This window comes from Lepisosteus platostomus, chromosome 18 (genome assembly GCF_059453375.1).
Source record: "Lepisosteus platostomus isolate fLepPlt1 chromosome 18, fLepPlt1.hap1, whole genome shotgun sequence".
Lineage (NCBI taxonomy): Eukaryota > Metazoa > Chordata > Actinopteri > Semionotiformes > Lepisosteidae > Lepisosteus > Lepisosteus platostomus.
In genome coordinates this window covers 11,121,398-11,141,436 of record NC_142628.1, presented here as the reverse complement: position 1 = coordinate 11,141,436, position 20,039 = coordinate 11,121,398, and the positions used below count along the sequence as shown (strand labels likewise).

At 35.1% G+C, this 20,039-nt stretch overlaps 1 protein-coding gene across 3 annotated transcripts in view; it reads right to left on the bottom strand.

Annotated features, from left to right (window-relative positions):
* Window positions 1–20,039, bottom strand: part of cstpp1 (centriolar satellite-associated tubulin polyglutamylase complex regulator 1) — a 54,527-nt gene that overhangs the window by 23,569 nt on the left and 10,919 nt on the right. For all 3 annotated transcript variants that reach the window (XM_088611215.1, XM_088611214.1, XM_088611216.1), the window contains exon 3: window positions 12,284–12,414. In XM_088611215.1, the coding sequence (XP_088467341.1) occupies window positions 12,284–12,414 (131 nt within the window). The remainder of the gene's footprint in view (window positions 1–12,283; window positions 12,415–20,039) is intronic.

Genomic DNA, 20,039 nt, shown 5'->3' with positions numbered 1-20,039 from the left:
GAAAAGGGTAATATACGTTTTATTATAATGATCCCAGCGTACAGTAATTAAAACAACCAAACCAACTACCACACTACTTCCATGAAATACGGTCTATTTTATTTTATTTTCTAGTAGAGAGCTTGTACTTGTTCTTGTTTTTTGTGGAAGACTTTTCACTCTGTAATCTTCCTTCACATGATATTTTTGTGTGACTGTACTGGCAATGTTGCTGACATTAAAAATATGTATTTTATTTTTTTAAACTAAAAACAATTTAAAAATGGAAGAAAGGCATTTTCTGCCACAGGTGGCTGCATGGAGAAGACAATTTTTGAGACAGTTTTGGTAGTGTGGTGTATGTAAGATATGTATTGGAGAGTACAATTATTATAAAATTAGCTAATATGTCCTGATCATTTATGTTTATTTATTCCCAATGCTGTCATTGAAATTATTATGCAGAGTATGCAGTGCTTTTAATCTATTAAATAATAGTTATAAAGCAGTTGTCATCCCAATAACATAACATTTATCAGGTTACTATAATAAGCAATATTTCTCAGGCCCAGTGTTAAATAAGATAATAATCCTACAATCCAATCAAAATACCTATTTATCTGTTACCCTGCTTCAAAGACACACTGAGTTTTGTAAATGATGGGTATGAAGCACTGGAGTAAAAAATGCTGAATAAAAAAGATGATACTAGACAGTGCTTTCAAGTCTCTCTTTCTTATTCCAAGTGAGTCCGGTTGAAAGAAAGGTTTTGACAGCTGGTCTCGTATTGATAGTGCCTAATTACTGAATGCTCCATCACCCACAGACTTCAGAAGCACTTTAAATGCAACAAGGAGAGGCAAGGATTCAATAAACTCATGACTGACCCTGAGTGTTTGGTGATGCCATAATGCAGACATACAGTAACCAGGCTTTAAGCCCTTGAGGGTACTGCTTGTCTGTGCTGATTATTTGAAGGTCCTTCTCATGCTTGAATGCCGGTCAAAGAAAGGTGTCTGAAAGCCCCATCAGCCCTAGAACAAAGTGTCAACAAGCAGTCACAGACATCATCCGTCTCATGCTTAAAATATTTCTGGTATTCAATATGATAATAACATGAATTGATCATAAGCCTCAATGTTAGGATTGCAAATCATGTTTATAGATGGTTATCATCACTAGTTAACACCCAAAGCTGCAGGCCTACTGTGCTGTACTGTGTGTGTCTGACAATTGCAACCATGTAATACTAGGGGCAATGGCAGCATTTCTGTGTCTCTTTCAGTGCAGTGGCAGTGGTGGTAGTCTTTTTTCACTACCAGTCTAAAATAAGTAGTATCTTTGTTCTAATTGACTCATAGCATCAATTAGAACTTAGAGCCTTTAGTGCAGGAATGTATGATTTAAACTTCAGACTGAGCCCTAGGACAAAATCTTCTCCATGAGAGCTGAGAGCTGAAAGGGTGTCATCAAAATCATCTAACCTTGCCAACTGCCTAAACCACGATGCTTACTACAGGCTTTGCCAACATCCCTCTGGCAAATAAAAAGTTTAATAGTTTAAAGTTATTTTGAAAAGATCTGAGGTCTTTGGAAGTACACCAAACACAGAAAAAGTAACTAAAGGCCTTTGTGCTCAGTGAAGAGATTGACATTTTTATGTTTTGTTGTGCTTTGTAAGTCCTATGTTGAAACCAACGAGCAACCCAAGCCCTTATGTTTGCGTACAGTATCTTCTGCAGGTACACTTTGGAATCCCAGCAAACATTTTTGATAGTGTGGATATTTACTAAAAGCACTGGGCATAAAATGTTTTTCTTGAATACAAAAATTATCTCTACTGTACATGTTCCGCATACCAAACAGAGATGACTGCTGAGCAATTGATAACTATGAAATCTGTCTTGTATACATTCAGGATGACATATTCTGAAAGAATGAAAGAAAAAAACATTCTTGAAAAGAGTATATATGCTAGCTATATTTATATCATCATCTTTTCACAGACATGCTGGCTCATTTAAAGATTCATATCTACTCACCTGTTCATCCATTTTCAATAACCACGTAGGCCAATACAGAGTTGCATTGATTTGGTGCCCAATATGGCAGACAAGGTCATAAGGCAGGACAGAACACTAGACAGGACACCAGTCCATTACAGGGCAGACATACCTGCATTTATTCACACACCTACATGGGACAATTTAAAGGTGCCAATTAACCCAGACTCAATGGGTTTCAATGGACGGAAAAAACAGAAGGTGGCCCAGGCCACAGTCTGAACCATTTCAATTTATAAAGGGAGCTGCACAAAGGGAGACAGCTGTATACTTGGCCTAAAACTGAAGAAAACGGGGAAAGAAAATAGGTTATTTAAATAAATAAAGACCACACATACTGCACCAGTGTTACAGCTGAAACATCTGATTGTTCTATACTTAGAATATTCATTATCTCATGTATTGTACTACTTTGCAGGCAAACACTAATGTTTACTGACCACTTACTGGAATTCACTTTTGTAGAAATGTAATAAATTGAAGTTTCTCAAAAGACACCTTAATTTTTATTCTTAGCATTCATTTAGGGCTGAGAAGAAATCATGAGTAAGACTGGCATGTAAAAGACAATAAAAGAAAGCACTGTACTAATATGCTGCCAAAATCTTAAAGAGACTGGCTTTAAAAATACTTGTTAAAATACTGGAATTTGCTTACAGATGTGGGAGGTAAGGTAAATGTAAATAAAGTATTTCATAATTCCTATGAAGGCATCAAAGGAAAGTGATCATTTTAACAAATTCTTTTTCTTTAAAACATTTTTGGTTTTGGCTCAAAATATGATAGCATCAATCCAAAGCCAATACAGAACCTGTGAACTCTTCCTATTAAGTAATTATGTAAATTAAAAAGATCTCGGTCAGTAAACATTAAAGAAGGGTTCAAATACTGCAGCAGACTTTGTGTTTTGTCACAACCTCAGTTGTCCATTCTGTATCTCCTATATTTTTCACATATGTTTGTATTATGCTTTATCACAAGTGGAATTTATAACTTCATTGAAAAAATTGGAAATATGTCACTAAGAACAGTTAAATAGTTTACAAAGCAAAACTCAGTGTACAGTACATATATATCTTCACTGTTAAAAAGAACACTATTGCATTTTTGAGCTGGCCCTTTAAATCAATTGTATCATCATCTAATTAAGTGATTTAGGTGTGGGGAAAAAAGAAGGACATTCTTAAAAGCACTTTAAACAAATTACACATTATGTTGCTTTTCCAGTGTACTGTCTTCCAATCTTTACTGCTACCTGTTGGAAGTTTGGTGCTTTAAACAGCCTTCATTCTATTCAAACCCAAGAACCGCATCTGTATGTGCCCATGAATTCTAGAACAGAGTGGCTTCTGCATGCATCTAGAGTGCAGAATATTCCACAATATAAACCACACAAAAAAAATGAATCTTCTTCACTTTGTCATGCTTTTATAGATGTGGCATAATGCGTACACTTATTAAATGTTCTCAAATCCAGAGCAATTAGCTTAAATTAAAAATATGCAAAACATATAATATATAGAATATATATAGTAAATATTTAAATCAAAAAGAGATTAATCTCCTTGGTCATTGCTATTAATTCAAAATTACATAACAAATTAAGAAAATTAAGTAAATTGAGAAAAACAACGATACCTTTTTAAATGCAAATGGTAGTAATTTAACTTCTAATATGAAGCACAAAGCAGTCTAAAAGCAAAAGCAAATTCATGTACACAACTTGACATATTGTTTTGGCCTATCCAGTGAGAAATGTAAACAGACAAATAAAAGAAGGAGTACTTTTTCCTCCCTATACTGTATATACAGTACAAGAAGAATGTGTTTTGGTGCAGAAAAAGCAGAACTGAATCCCTTAAGTTATTTCTGACAAGTTTGTTCTGTGTATATATTGAGTCAGTGGGTAAAAAGTTGATTAGTAAATTATATTTCTTTCTCATTAAAAGCTGAGGATTAATCATTTAGAGTGAGGATACCTGGTGTCCTTGCATACAAAATGCTTTGGCGTAACTATTGGTACCACATTATATTAGAAGTTGCAAATAAAATGTTTAAACACTTTGTACAGGAAATGTATACAAAAAGTATGAAGAGAGTGACGTAAATTATAACCTGCATCTGTTGTAGACTAACTAGATGTCAGTAACTGTATCATTGAAGAAATGCTAATTGATTTTTATAAACAGTTATTGTTATTGATTTGTGTGTGACCCAACTGTTGCAGGTAGCTCTTGGTTTATTGTATATGTTTGCACAATAAATTCACTCAAAACAGAAAATGTAAAAATGATACCAAGAATTATTTTCCTTTTTCATGTCACAAACAAGCAACTTTGCAGACCCTTAACCAATTTAGAAGCTAAATCTTGACCAAAATCATTAGCAGCTGCATTTCACTACATAATGAAAACAGAAAAGGGTTTAAAATTGTACAGCCAAACCCCAAACCCAAACTTAGACATCCACAGAAAATTGTCCTATATCATTGGTGTCTCTGTGTGTAGACTTTGGGCTTCGCAAGTGGAGAGTTGCATGAAAATCTTACAGGGTCGCAACAGTCTCTGGTTTGTTAATAGCAGAAACAAGAGCACAGCGAATGTTAGTAAACGATAATAGTGGTAATAAATACAACCCCCAGCCTTATGGAAAGTCATCTTCTGTTTAGTCCTTGTTGTCAAGGCCTTTCAGTCTTAGCCAATCCTCCTTGCTGGAGACGTTTACAAAAGTGACTGAGATAAAGTAGTGACATATAAATGTGCATGTGTGCAGGAATTCAATTCTTAGAAGGAAAAAACTGAGCTCAAATTCAATTCTTATCATTAAAACCTAATAATAAGAAAATTATTAAAAGGTAACCTAATCACAAGACTTTACGAGGATTTATTTCAGTGCCAACAGATATCAACAGTATTTGGAGCACTTCATAAAACAAAGACAACACAGTAAAGAAATAATGATAACATTTTAAACATGGAAAAGGGAAAATAGGCTAACACTAAAAGCCTGACTAAAGAGATGAGTTTTTAGTTTTGATTTAAAAACTGTGAAAGGGTGTACATTTCTCAAATTGGCAGGGAGTGTGTTCCGAGAAATTGTAAGTACAACTTAAAGGTGAGCCTCAGCAGAACGTAAAACCCAGCTAACTACATAGGGAATAAAGACAGATGCTAGTGACTGTGAGGATTTGGTGTGTAGGGCTTTAAAATTTAAAAGTGAATTTAATAATGGTAATGGGGTGATGTGGTCACAGAGCCTCGAATGCGTTAAAAGTCAAGTAGCTGACTTTTGGGCTATTTGAAGTTTGTTTAGGGAGCAGGTAGGGAGACCACTATAAAGGCTATTGCTGTAACCCATTTTCTGATGAAGGAATGAATCAGGGTTTCCGCAGCAGTGGAAGAAAAGACCATATTTGGCCAATGTTCCTGAGGTGTAAGTAAGAGACTTTAAAGGTGGCTTTTATGTGAACATCAAAACAGAGCTCTGGATCAAACAAGACCCCAGTTTTCTCATAAGAGTATAATTTGAGGCTACTGTTTCCAAGTTGTTGGGAATTTTATAAATGAGATATATCTTTCCTAGGATTTTTGCACATCACCACATTTTTTTCATATTTAAATGGAGAAAAATTGGACTCAACCAGGCCTGAATTTCACTTACACGGTTTGACAGAATTGAAATGTCTCACAAAGGATCGGGCATGATAGAGACATAAAGCTGAATGTCATCAAATATAAAAATGAAAGCAGACACCCTTTTTGCCACTGAGAAAATAGATTAAGAACAAAATAAATCCTAGGATAGAGCCTTTGGGAACACCTGAAGATAGAGGAACACTTTTAGAGTTAAAATTATTAACCTAAAAATTATATCACCTCCATCTGTCCTCAATATCTACAAAAATTAAATCTTGAAGTTTTAATTTCAGTTGAGTCCAATACATAGCAATCAGCTTAAGAGTAGGCAAAAAACATAACAACACAACACAGTGTAATATACAGTATTGTGTATTGTTATTGTTTGTTATTTTCTTGTCTTTTTCTTTTATTACATTATTACATTTATTACATTACATGTAAATATTTCACATTAAAAAAGGTTATAATTGGGCCTAATATAATACAGTTTCCTACTAGAAATACGAATTATAAAAACATTCACAAGGTCTGTATTTAAATATACCCAATACTGAAAATAAAAAAATATGAAATTGAGCACAGATTTTGGCTGTTATTTGGAAAGTGCTTTTGCATGATTAAAGCAAGGTGAGGTAAGATTACTGGCCAGAAAGCACAAGTGGGATGTGTTAGGGCAATTGAAAAACAATGTAATTCTGCACCAATTACCATAAACACTGACATTCAATGTGCCCTAGGTTATTGTATTAAATCATAATTGCAGTAATCTGAGTAAATTACCTCTGTTTGCAGGTTTTGATGACATGTGTCATTATTTAACCCTGTTTGCAGTGCTGATGCTGCATATCTCAGGGTGAAAGTGTAGAAGCTTTCCTTATTTTTAAATCTTCTCCGCCAAGGATGGCAGACACATCTTTAAGTGAAATATAATGCCAACAACCATATCTCTCCTTCCAGTCGAGCCTATTGGTACCAGTTGAGCCTAGAAAAGCCTAGAATGATGTATCTTTTTGAAGTTAATTGAATTCTGTTATAAAGGCATCGCCTGAAAGAGGCCATTTTCTGTAGTATGTGCCATTGGTCAAGCCCAGTACAGTTGAACCACACTTTCCTAGGCTGCTGCAGTGCTATGAATAACCGAATAACTGTATAAGTTTCTTGAACTTCCTGGTGCAGGAGTATCCTGAGCTGTAAACCGCTTGTTCTAACTCCATATTTAACTTAATATTTAGAATTTCAGAGAATGTTCTGTTCTAACCTGTTTCCTAAAGTTCCGCCTAAAGCTCTCCCTTGTAACAAAGGATGTACAGTAATCAGCTCAGTAAGTTGTTTTGATCACGGTATATAAATTGGGGAAAGTACCACTGTAACTCTGAACTGCACTGCCCTTTTGCACTGGTGGTGCTGTTCCTGTATGCATACATAATAAACCTCACTGCTCTCATTTAAACCAGGATCTGAGTTCAGGACTTTTATTTCAACATTTGTAATGAAATGGAAATGACCCTTTTTATATCATACATAGGCATCTACATTTACACAGAAAATGTGGATTGTATAGATATTTGTGACTTGAGTTTGTGACTAGGACTGGAAAGGACACCAGACGTAGAGGTTACTGATAATACAGGGGAAATCAGTGGCATTAGAAGACTGTAGGTCAAAAGGCCAAAACAAATTCAATTATTTAGATTTTTCAGAAAGTAAGCATGTAAAATCAAAGTGTTTCATTGTTCATGTCTGGCATCATTCCGTAAGCACGCATAAAAGTGACCAAGTGAAATACAACATTTTGGTCCTAGTCCACAATTTCCATTTAAAAACTTTGGACAGCTATTTGTTCTTCTGCTTTTGAGTATGGCATACATATGGTATGCATAAAAAATAAATACAAATTCATCTCACAATTAAAAAGTTGTAAGCAAATAAAGTGAAATGCAAAATGTTGTTATGGATCTCCACATGAAATAATATTATGAAAACACCCATGATTGGTTGTTTGGTGACTGGTGGGAGGCATATGGACAACACATATTCAATTAGAGACCCAGCACACAATACAGTTGAGGTATTTATCAATCTTATATAGGATTGTACTTGTAGGTTTTCAAACACTGCACTGTAATGTATCAAAATGGTCATGAATGTTCATCAGGCTCTTTTTTGGTCCAATTTAAAATATTACACAGCTGGCTGGAACCCTGCCTTGAGGTTTTGTTACATTGTAACAAATCCGCATTTAGTTTGTTGCTTAGATTATGGAAACTTACAGAAATACTCAGCCCCAGAAATCCATCTGGAAAAACATCAGCAGAGGACTATGTGTAAAAAGAACTTTCCTATACTTCTGCAAGTACTTGAAATGTAAGGTATTAAGCTTTTAATTCTATATTTGCATAAACTCACTCTATACAATATCTTTAAGTTAAAATATGCATACTGCTATAAAAATAACTCCCCTTCAGTATAAGCAGACTTCTACAGCTGGGAAAATCACATGTGATTTAGCGAAAAGGAGTTAAGAACGTAAGTACTGAATTAAGAAAGTGATGAAGAGCTGGTCAAGACAGGAGGGGCTCCAAAGCGATTCAATCAATATGTCATTTCTCTAGAGTACAGGCTGAACCTACACACCAGACAAGCCCAGAAATCCTTGAGCTGCATCAAGGAGCTGGCTGGGACAGAGATTCCTGAACAGGCAGTGTACAACCGGGCTACCACTCCCACTTCCCTCCACTGTCCTCTAGGAACTGCCAGGCACCGTGTAAGTTTGCAGTGTCCTCAGGGAGGGCAGCATCACTTCTGCGGTCAATGCAGGCAAGACTGCACACTAGTGACAAAATAGTACAGTACAAGGCCCCCATCCTTCCCTTGACAAGAGTCACAGCACTGATCTGATTAGCAATTGGTGATCACAGATTCCTTTTTTTAAAGGAGTTGTATCTCACAACCCTTATGACAGCTTACCTTGGTAATTGTACCGCAGGAGATTCACTTTTACGAGAGTTTTACTATGGGTTGGCTGTGGAGTTCCTGTGGTTACCTATGGCTTCACTGTGCTCCATAGTATTCCTATAATCGAGTGTACTAAATCAAAGTTAATCCATAGGAAACCACAGAAAGTCCATGATCAAACCACAGTGAAACACTGTTAAACATTTGAACATCCTATGGTAAACATACGAGACTAAACTACCATATGGGAAGATCTGGCTCTACAGCATTATCACAAGAAATGTGAATTCTACCCTTTGACCATTATTTCCAATTCAACCACTCTTGCATTCTGCTCATTCTCTACTGATGGCGCAGCAAGTGACCTGCAACATTTACCATTCAATTATTTACCACAAATGACTGCCTGAAAATATTCCTTACTGCTTTGGCTTGATGATTTTCTATACCCTTGTAGATATGAAATTGATTACAACACTATGAGAGTTGATAAACCATGGATTAGTCACTCTGTAACAAAGAAAAGGCTTTACATTTTTATTGCTTGATCGTGAATAGCATTAAATAACACTTTTAAAGTGTTTTTCTTTTTCAAAAACATGTATAATTACAACTTTGTTCTTGCTGTAACCATGTTTAAGCAAGCTACAGATTATACTGCCCTGAAAAACTGTTTTTATAATTATTATCAGTTGTTGTATTAAAATGACTATGTTCCTACAAGCCTTTTGTATCTTTTCAATGCCAGGAAATGTTTCTGACAGAACTAAATCAGAGACTGATGACAGATTTTTTTTTCACATCTGTCTTAGCTTATGGTGAGGCAGTCAGATATTGTTTCAATATTGAATACACAATATAATTACATGACTATTGCACTTGTTTATTAAATAAAAAAATATACAACAAACAAATGTTATAATGAACTAAAAACAAAATGTTACTCAATGTTAAAAAATAATATTTAAAAATGAATTATCTGTTATATGGAAGCGTTTCTGTGTTTAGCCAGGGGTGTACAGTTACGCAATTTTATTCTTATTGACAGCTAGACAACCACAGAATCAGGCAGCTTATTAACTAAGATTTAACTGAGACACGCCAACCAAATTTATTTTATTAAAATATTTTAATCTTTTGTTATAGTGGGCATATAAAACATTAGACAAAGATAATTAAGTTGCTCTAAACTATAAACCTGTTAAACTCTGAGTTTGAAAAAAGGGCATATTACACAGATTAATAATTCAATTAACCATTGACACCTTTTAAGAGTCTAAGGTTGTGATTTCTATCTGTTTAAGGTTAACCAAAGAATTCAAAACCGTACTCATCCTTGAGCACCTCAAAGAATTTCTGCAGGATTTTCAAACTTTTACTGACAATCAATTAATTGTTAATAGAGGTATGCTGATATTATTTCTCAGCTGAAAGGCCCTACGTTGTTTTTTTTTAATACTTAAATACAGCTTTGAGCAGTAATGTCTCTTGTATAAAAAACTGAGTTAACCCATAAAACATACACAAATAAATTCCTACAGTATTCAAGTTAAGTAATAGTGCTTGTGTGAAATAGAAAATATAGGATCAATCAAGGATTCATTTCAAATTTGAAAGGTTTGTTCTTAAACCTTGATATGATTGACAGAATAAATCAATTTAAAGCAGTTTGCTTTGAAGAAACACTTACTGTACCATCGACACCTTCCATAGATCCACCTTGTAATTTCATACTACTTTGCAATAGCAGCACGGATCAAACTTTACACTGTCTTCATGTGATGTATCAGTTTTTAAGCACTTTTAACACATGTGAGGAGGTATACCAGACATTAAACTGAAAAAGTAATCATGTTAAGCTTAACCTTATCTAATGGACTTTTTACGGTCCATGAGTGTTGAAAATTTCCTGTTCAATTCTTGTCAGTCTCACAATGTTTTTTGCATGATGATCTTCATTGCTCATAACAGAAGAATGTCTGCATTTGCTTTGGATTTAGTGAGAAATCAGTTTAACGTTTTCTGTTACAAGAAATGTAATCCATAATAACTCACTTGATATTGCTTCCTAAATACTAAATTTTAGGATAGTACCTTTCAGATCACAGTACTAATACTTATTCATATTAAGGAGTAAAAAGGCATAACTAAACTCAAAGAAGGACTACAATGGTTAGTCACAAAGCTTTTTTTTATGTGTCTTCTTAGGCTTCGGTGTTCAAGAAATTTCTTCAAATCCCATTAAAAGTAATGCTAATCACTAAATTAAGGTTAAATGAGAACTACCACTTTTATGATAGTGATTTAGTTGCAAGGATCACTGAATTTCCTGAAATACCAAGTGACTGCCTTCACTTGAGAAAATGTGCATTTTGGTGTTTTTATGAATGGACATAATTGCTCTGCATATAAAGTGGTAATCTATATGCAAATCGACATTGACGAGTAGCAATTCATTACTATTATAATGTAGTAAATTATCAGAAGGCAGGTGAGATTATTGAAGACCTTAACAAAAGTCTAAGAAAAATAAACCTTAAACTAAGTTCTTGATATTCTCTGTGGTCATATACATACAGCATGCAGGGCTTGTACTGATATACTAACACAGGACCCACTAGTATTGACCTGCTACAACCCAAATAGCAGATAAAAATGGATCACCTTCAGCACTGGCTCAGGAAAAATAGCTACCTGCGTTAATTATTATACAGAATATGAAGTCATATGAAGGGAAAAATAAATGACACCACCTTTTTGCCTTTTCAAAGATTTCCTGTTTTTGCAAATATTATTATTTGTTATAATTACGTTGTTGGGCAGAAAAAAATAACAGAAAATGCCCAAGGACCAGTGAAGGATGTCACATATTTACTGAAAATGACTCTCAGTTGAGAGCATCATTACTGGGAGCTGAAACATAAAGGTACCTATCTTAGCTATAATAACATAGAGTTTGGGGGTAATTGGTCACTCAGCTGCATAAATTCACAAAACAAAAAAGCAGACGCTTCACCCAACGTTATCTTTCCTTGAACAGTCTCTGTCCAGGATGTCAAAATGAACAGTGCACCAAACCGAATTCTAAATTGGCTGCTGCCACCAGCAGAGAATTACGGAGAGGCAGGGAGAGCAGGAAAGCTTTTTTGTCCCGAGGCAGTAAATGCCGCCTGTCAGCCTTTTACAAGCTGAAGTGACAGAACGGGGATGTTTCCACCCCCACTCCTTGTGGACTTGTATCCAAACTAGGATAAGGAGCAGGTGAAGTTACTTATAGAATCCCAATTATTTTTATTTGTCATTTATTTATCAAATGTGTAGATCATCTACATCAGTTCCCCAGACTGTAGTAGGAGGCCCTCAGGTGTGTAAAATGAAAATGCTAATTCAATGATAATTTTGCTCTAATTGCCAAAACCAAGTTTATGACACTAGTTGTTGTCACACAGTACTTTTCTCACTGCTTTTTTGTTCAGATTAATATTGTAAGCACAATATCGCAATTACATTTTTCAGGGCAGTAATTTTGGGGTGCAGGCCCAAAGCATTTTTTTGAAAAGGGATTACCACATCAGGAAAGACTGGTCTAGCGATGGTCACTGCCTAAAATCCCACCAAGAAACTTTAAACATAGCAAATGTGGCTTACCTCCATTCTTTCCTATTTGTCTGAAACATCTCCAGAACATTCGGATAAAGGAAGCTCTGTTGTGTGGGGTAGCTTTGACATAGCTGAACTCCCTGAAGAGGACATGGTTCCCATCTCGCACACTGTTGAAGCTGCATGAAACATAAAGCAAAGATCACTGAAAGAGTCCAGGCAAGTTAAAGACTATAAATGATTTGTGGTTCTGTGAGTTTCACTTTTTAATACACAGGACAGTATTTACATATTAAAAATTGTTCCTTAAAATAAAAATAGATTTATATTTGGAAACTATATTTGTGTGTATTTGCTAGATCTTTTTTTTAGTTTTAATGACCTGTATGATGTAAGAGGGGATTCTATAAAGAGGTTTGCATAAAAAGTTTGTTCTATGATGTCATGCTTGTTATTTAACTATTTGAGCCTTGAGCCTAGAAGCACAGCCTGCCAGAAGCAGCTACGTTAAATCTTATAACAAATCTCCAGCAGCTTAGAAATGCACATAATTCACTGGCATTGTGTCAAATCACATAACTCATTTTCAATAGTGTTGGCTGCTGCACATGTGCACCTTCTATTAAATTAATTTATTTTATGGAACAGGCAAACCACATTTTTTACAATCATTGCAGTTTGATTTTTGTTATGATAAGCCTTCAAACATACTGATAATTTACCAGTCTGACGTCATTCTAGTGGTCATAGCACATTTTTAAATAGCAAGACGTTTTTTCAGTTTGCTTGTTCACAGCAAATGATCAAAATCACTTAATTTTCAACTTCAAAAGCACAGATAATTCCAGTACAAGCACCTATTCAGCTAAGCTGGATTGTGTATTATTGTCACCTGCAGTTGTAGCAAAGCTACTATACAAGGAGTATTTATTTTCACAGGCAGTGTTTACGAAGCACAGAGGCCACTTGCTTTCATCAGTGCAAAAGCTTTTCAACAATATTAGTATTGATTTTTCCTTAAATTATTCATTTTTATAGTGCCCACTTACTTTTATTACCCTTCACAACTAGAACAAGGAACAACAAAATCTGATTTATTTACACTTATTTCATGCTATCCATTGTGGTACAGACAATTATTTATGTAACAGACACATAATATTTCCCAAAGCATGAATTACAGAGTTATTAGTAAAAGTACTAAACTTTGTATGTAAGAGCAGAAGAGATCATTGCTATTTAAAAAAAAACTTGAAATACAGTGTTCATTACATACAGTAGCTGTGAATGATAATGATTTTTAAGTTTATTAGTTGCAGTTTCATATACTGTAGGCTGTGCCACCAAGTGACATTTTACTCTCAAGTATAGCACATGGAGAGAACTCATTATGCCTTACAAGCTTTGTAACTACATAGCATTTTATACTTTTTGAATGTTACATTGTGATTCAAAATGATACTTTTATGAAAGATTAGTGAGTTTCCTAACAAATTCTCCAGAGTTTAATTAAATCTTTCCTACATGTAAGTATATTGTTTTTTAGATGTTTCTAATACATATAATGGGACACATTCCTGCCTGTACAACGTCTTAACATTGGGGGAAGAAAATAGCATTCAAGCTTTACTGCCCAAGCTGCCAACATAAAATGAACATAGTGTATAGGTTAGACTTACTACCAAAACAGAGAATTCATCTTTCAGGACACGGAACAGACATCTTGGAAGGCTGCCATATTGTTTTAGATTTCAAGAGAAGAATCAGACTTAAGAAAATCAGTGCAGAAAATCTCAACATCAAACCAATTTAAATAACCACAAAAAGAGCACGATAAAGGTGCTTGACTCAATTTGTGTTCTTAACGAAACATCTTTTATAGGGTGTCTATGGCTTCTGTGAGAACAACTGCCTGTTCCTCAAACTCTGTAATTTATCGGCAATGTTTTTCTGAAGGGAATAAGATTAAGATCAATCAACAAAGAACAAGACAAATTAAATTAAATGTCACTATTCAATTATGAGATTTAATTCCAAACACTTTTGTATAGTCCAAAGATGTATGATTTAGACTTTACTCTTCACAAAAATTGTCTAATTTGTTGGATTTACAGAATAAAAGGACCTAAAAGCAGACATAAGTCACAAGCAGAATTAAAGATGCAAACCTCTTGTGTTTGCTGATGTTAACTCTCTTAATATCTTGACAGAGCTGCATTAACTCGTAAGTTTACAATCCCATATCTAAGACTGCAGACGTTTTTCATGGATTCTATATGCTACTGAGAAACACCCACACACTCTGGAAATCCCGACGCCAAAAGCCAGAGGTTTGATCAAGAGAGACCACTGCAATCAATCCCAATGGCGTGTACCCATTAAATCTGCCATCTTTTGTCACAGACAAGGACAAAATACACAAGGGCTGATGGTAACAATTATCCCATATTAAGCGTGAGAGAAAGAACCACAAATAAAAGGGAAATCTTCTGTTAGAGACCTTGTAGTAAATTGACATCATATGCATTAAACTCCTGTTACTGGTTTACTGCCAGTTGAAAAGGATTCAAAACCTATTCAATTCTTGGTTACAATTGCACTGCAGTACCTATTGAAGAATTAAATAGAATTTAGCTGAAAATGCTAAGACCTGTGAATCTTTAATGAAGCACAAATTGTGCTTCTTTAAAAAACATAAACAGAAATCTATGGTCCCCAAGCAACCTGTTGAAGCCTGTGTATAGCTAATTGCAACCAGGACTCACGAGGCACCACACAATTGGCAGAGCATTGCCAGGATAAGGTGGACATTTGTCAGACAGGTTCCTCAGAACAACAGCAACTCCTGAGAACTGCTGGGCGCATGAAAGCTTAAAGTGACATCAGAGTGATGCAGTCAGCAGTGATTCTCTTTGCAGGGACAATAGAGTTAGCAGTGTCTAAAAGGTTAAATACTCTGACCGGAGGGTTTATCCAAATTCAAATCCTCACTAGACCTGTGTGAGTAGGGGAGCCGCTTCCAGAGACTTGAGCCTTCCAACAACAGACAATTACAGAGTGAGCAGCCGAAAGGCTCAGATCACTGACAAACACAATGGACGGGTAAAACTGTATGTTCATTCCTGAATAGAGCGAAACACATACAGTATGTTGCCGCTGGCTAAGGGTTACAATGTACTGGATGCGCATTCTATCAGCATTGACCCTGGGCCTCTTTTAGAAAGAAAATTTACAGCATTTTCTGGACATACAGACAGGTTTACTGCTTTTAAAAAGGGGTTTCCATAGAAAATCTATAAAGCTCCTTTTATCACTTCATAATTTCATGCCTCATGAGATACTCAGTCACACTAAAGACACTTTTACTGTAGAAATGAGATTATTAATTTGCATTCTGCTGTTCATTGCAGGATTTTACAAGGAACTGTATTTTATTAGCTAGAAGGTAGTCTAAACTGTAGTTGCTCGATGGTATAAATCTTGGAACATTTTAAGTACATTCTTCACATTGGCTATAGAATTTAATGTCAAAACAAATCAACAATATCTAAGTTGGCCCCTAGATGAAAAGATTCCTAAAAGTACCATAACAGAGTTTATACAAATCTGAAAAACCAGGCTCCGATTTTTGAGTTGATGTGACCCAGCTTGAACATTAATCTGCTTCCTTATGCAAGTTGTGTTTTCTTTTTAAGATAATTGGTATGGCTTTTTGCCATATTCTACCAAGGAAATTTCATTGCCCTAACTACATACAGTATTATCTACTACATTATGATGAGCCCTGAACAAGACATAGGTGTCCACTGGGATAATTTTTTTAAGTTGTGTTTAACAGTCAATTGCAGTCTATTGAACCAACATTTTAGAGAGAAAACAATTATGATTTTCAGGCTATGCTTAATACTCCTAATCCAAACAATGCAGACTTTGTTATGACAGGCATTAATGAATTGTCATCTATAATTTCTTTACACATATTACCCCATTTACAAACAAGAGAGACAATTTTACAAAAAACACTGTTGCCATGCTCAATCCACATGGTAAAAACTAGACACTCCTTTTTCACACCAGAATTCTCTCATACAAGTGGTTTCCAAAAGAGTTTCCAAGCAATACAAGTCCAAAACCCAATAACATAGCTCATTTGTTCCAGTGTCATTGGTAGTAATGACCTTGTTTTTTTAGTTGTTTTGTTTTTTTCTCTTTTTTTCCCAATACTGATGCATAATGAAAAAAAGTAGACTACCCCCACCCTTTTGATCAAAAGCATACAGCGGCATGCAGTAACTTAATCCCCCATATAATGAGGGGCTCTTGAGACCCTCCTCAAGGGCTGTACCTCCAGACCAGACAATACCTTTCAGAGAGCCTACATGATATGGATATAAATACCCAGGCTCTTTGTGCTGTGGAATGTTCTTTGTGCTACAACAAGACTCTTGGTTAAATGAGGTGAGAGTCATATAAAGGAACAAGCATATAAGGCACGTAGAGGTTAAAATACCACAGAGCAAGCACGTCCCAAAGCACCCCAAAAAATAATCATGAACCAAATGATTCCGCAGTACAAAAACACTTAAAATGCTGCGTAGATAGTGTCACTGCATGTTTAAAGCTTTTATTTTATTTGCATATCAAGATATAAAATGGATTTATATAGCACACATTCATGTTGTGATCTAATTCAAAAGAAGAACGACTTTTATTTTTACCATCTTCATTGATATATCATAAATAATGCAAGAACAGTATGACTGTAGACTTCTGAATAGTATTTACGACAAACAAACAAATTAATAATTTATGTTTCAAATATGTTGTTGGAATATATTCCAACGACATCTACAGTATAAATGTCTTCAGACAGTTCTTAAAGTTTAAAATAGAAAGGAAATGTGTAATAGACATTGTGCAATACTGGATTTTTAAAGTTCTAAGTTCATTCTACAATTTAATTCAGTATTGTTCTACGTTTGGTCCTAGCATTGTGAAATGGTCAGGTCTATTAAATATTCACTATCCCATAATTTAGAGCTATTTCTGCTTTCTCCTCGAGAAATGAGCAACATACATATAAATCCATTTCATGAGCTGACTATGTAATATGTTCGCTTTTATAAGGTTAAAACAGCGATCTGTGGCTTCTTACTATGCTAATTTTACTGTATATGTGGAGGGGAATATAAACACAAATATTTATATACTTATAATATACAGTATGAGTTTATATGGTTGTGCTTTCTAACAGTTTTGTGAAACAATCAGAGCCAGTTGATAGTCACATTTTCAAAATATTTATACATCCATGTAAAAGAAAACTGAGTTGATATAAAAGAAGACCAATAACACATAAGATGATTCTCTTATACGTTTGTTATGTGATGACTGACAGAAAGAATAAGTTATTCTGTTATTTCAAGGTGAATTACATTGAAATGTGCAATCAGTTTTTGGTTGAACTAAATATTTTCTTAAAAAGTGCATGAGTTCATGTAGCACTCGCCTGGGGGACCACTATCAAGTTACCAAACTAAATTATCAATGCTCTATAACAATAACCTTTTCATCAGGAATTTTTCATATCTAGTTTATCATTTATGATGATATCTGCGTCATTGACTAGGTCAGGTATCTGTCACCTTCGGTTTTTTTCTCCTTAAAAGGACTTCTTAAGGAATACTAATATGTTTTCCTTTTAATATTATTTTCTTTTCAATGTACCTATGGCAAAAAACATAAATTCTTCAAAGACACACACATCCACGTGCAAATGCTAGGGGCCCAGCTAAGTCAACAAACGTTTTTGAGCATTTTCTTTTGTTAAAAAGAGCTGCAAGGCCAGTTTGATCTCACTGGGCTGTATTGTCACCCTGTTGCTTTTCAAGTTCAACATATTAAGCACACCTGCAGTGACCTCAGTTCCCACACATATTTCTCTCTCTTATGGAATCATTAACAGTGAATTTTTGTCTTTGTTTAAATATGTCTTGCTTTTTTGTTTTTATTCATCATACAAATCCCAAGTTTGCACATCTGTAGATTGATAATATCTTATAAAAGCAGCTGTTGCTTACCTTGGAATCTGAGGACTGGCCTTTATATAGAGTGCAAAAAAAAATGAAAATGAGAAACAATGAAAGCCTCCACTGACATTTAAAAAGCATATATTTATTTGAGGTACTGGAAGTTCACATTGTTGCTCTTAAAAAACAACAAAAACAGAGGCATAGCTTTGACACTTAATGTTGAAACTCTGACTGTAATAATAAAATACTTTCCTCAGTGATTCTTTTTAAAGACCAAAACACAGATTCATCATTCTTAATGTAATAAGGATCACAAAGAGCATTTTTTGACAGTAGAAATTTTCTCTGAATTAGTTACTTTGTAAATTATATATTTGTATGGACATTTAGACTGATACATTCTGGAAAGGCAACATAATTTGGCAAATATTCTATCAACAGTTTAACTAGGTGTTTGTGACTTGTGAGTGTGTTTAAATGGAAACAAAAATGCAAGGCCTTGGAAAGCACATACTGTACTCCTACACCTAGGCCTAAACACATCCAGGGACTTTCTGTCGTTGAACATCGTGCAACTCGTATAAATAAAAAGTGATGTTCCCAAGTTTAAAAACGAATTGCAGATATTTGGAATCTGAGAGCATTTGATTGTCTCCTAACAAACAAATGTCAGAAACCTAAGTACTCATTGCTTTTAAGGTGAAAGGTTATAAAACACATACACAAGTATTATCTTTAATTTTATTTGGTTTTTCTTGGTCATTTTTTACTTACCACACATTTCTAGGGTCTATTAATAAAATCTGTAGCCTGCTATCCTCTGTAATAGCATATTCAATACTTACACATTCCCCATGAACGCAGTCTCACACAGGATATTACAATTCACGTTACTGTACATTCATCCCATCACCTGCTAATATGAATGCCCTCCCCCCTCCCCTTCTTCTCCTAGTGTGGGCATTTCATTCATCTTTAGAACATAACAACAAATCCACAGGTCTCATCCAGCTATTTCTTCAAAGAAGAAAGAGTATTCAGCAACAGGGCCAAGGTACTTACTCTCATAACCCTTGTAAATAAATCTTGTTAAATCATTTTCTTCCCTCAAACTGGCAATGCCCATTGACATCTGCAGTTTTCTAGTTCTAACTAGATAGGTAAAACAGAATATTAGCCAAATAAACTTGAACTCTGGAGTTGACCACTGACTTCCATGAGAGTGGTATGAAAACTCCAGGACTTCACCTAGTTATCACTGCCTTGAACAATCCCTTTTCACCATAATTCATTCCTGCTCTTCCTTCCTCTATAGTATATAGGTCTATACCTTTCTTTTCCATTACTTCTTCCCTCCTGTTTCCCTCTGCTATTCTGCAGTGCCAGTTAGACTACCTCAGATCTACTTGCCCATCATTGTAGATCCTGCCCTTTCCTTTGCTATATATTGTTCTCATTAAAGAAAATCCCAAACTCAAAAAAAGACCCTGAAATAATAATTCTGGTACACGTGGGTTGTGAAACATAAGCTGCCCCAAACTCTTTCTGCTTTAAGAAATAAACCCACTTGTAAGAGAAGACTGGATGAGACTGATGGGCCGCAGCCAGAGCATTACTTTGAGATCTCAGCATGGTGGCTTATCATAATGTAACACAAAGCCTTTTACACACTGCATGTGCTCTACAAAGGATTCTGCCAAGGAAAATAAAATCCCTTCTCTAACCTCATCCAAAACAGAGGCATTAAAAACACAAAAGGGTGGTATTACAAA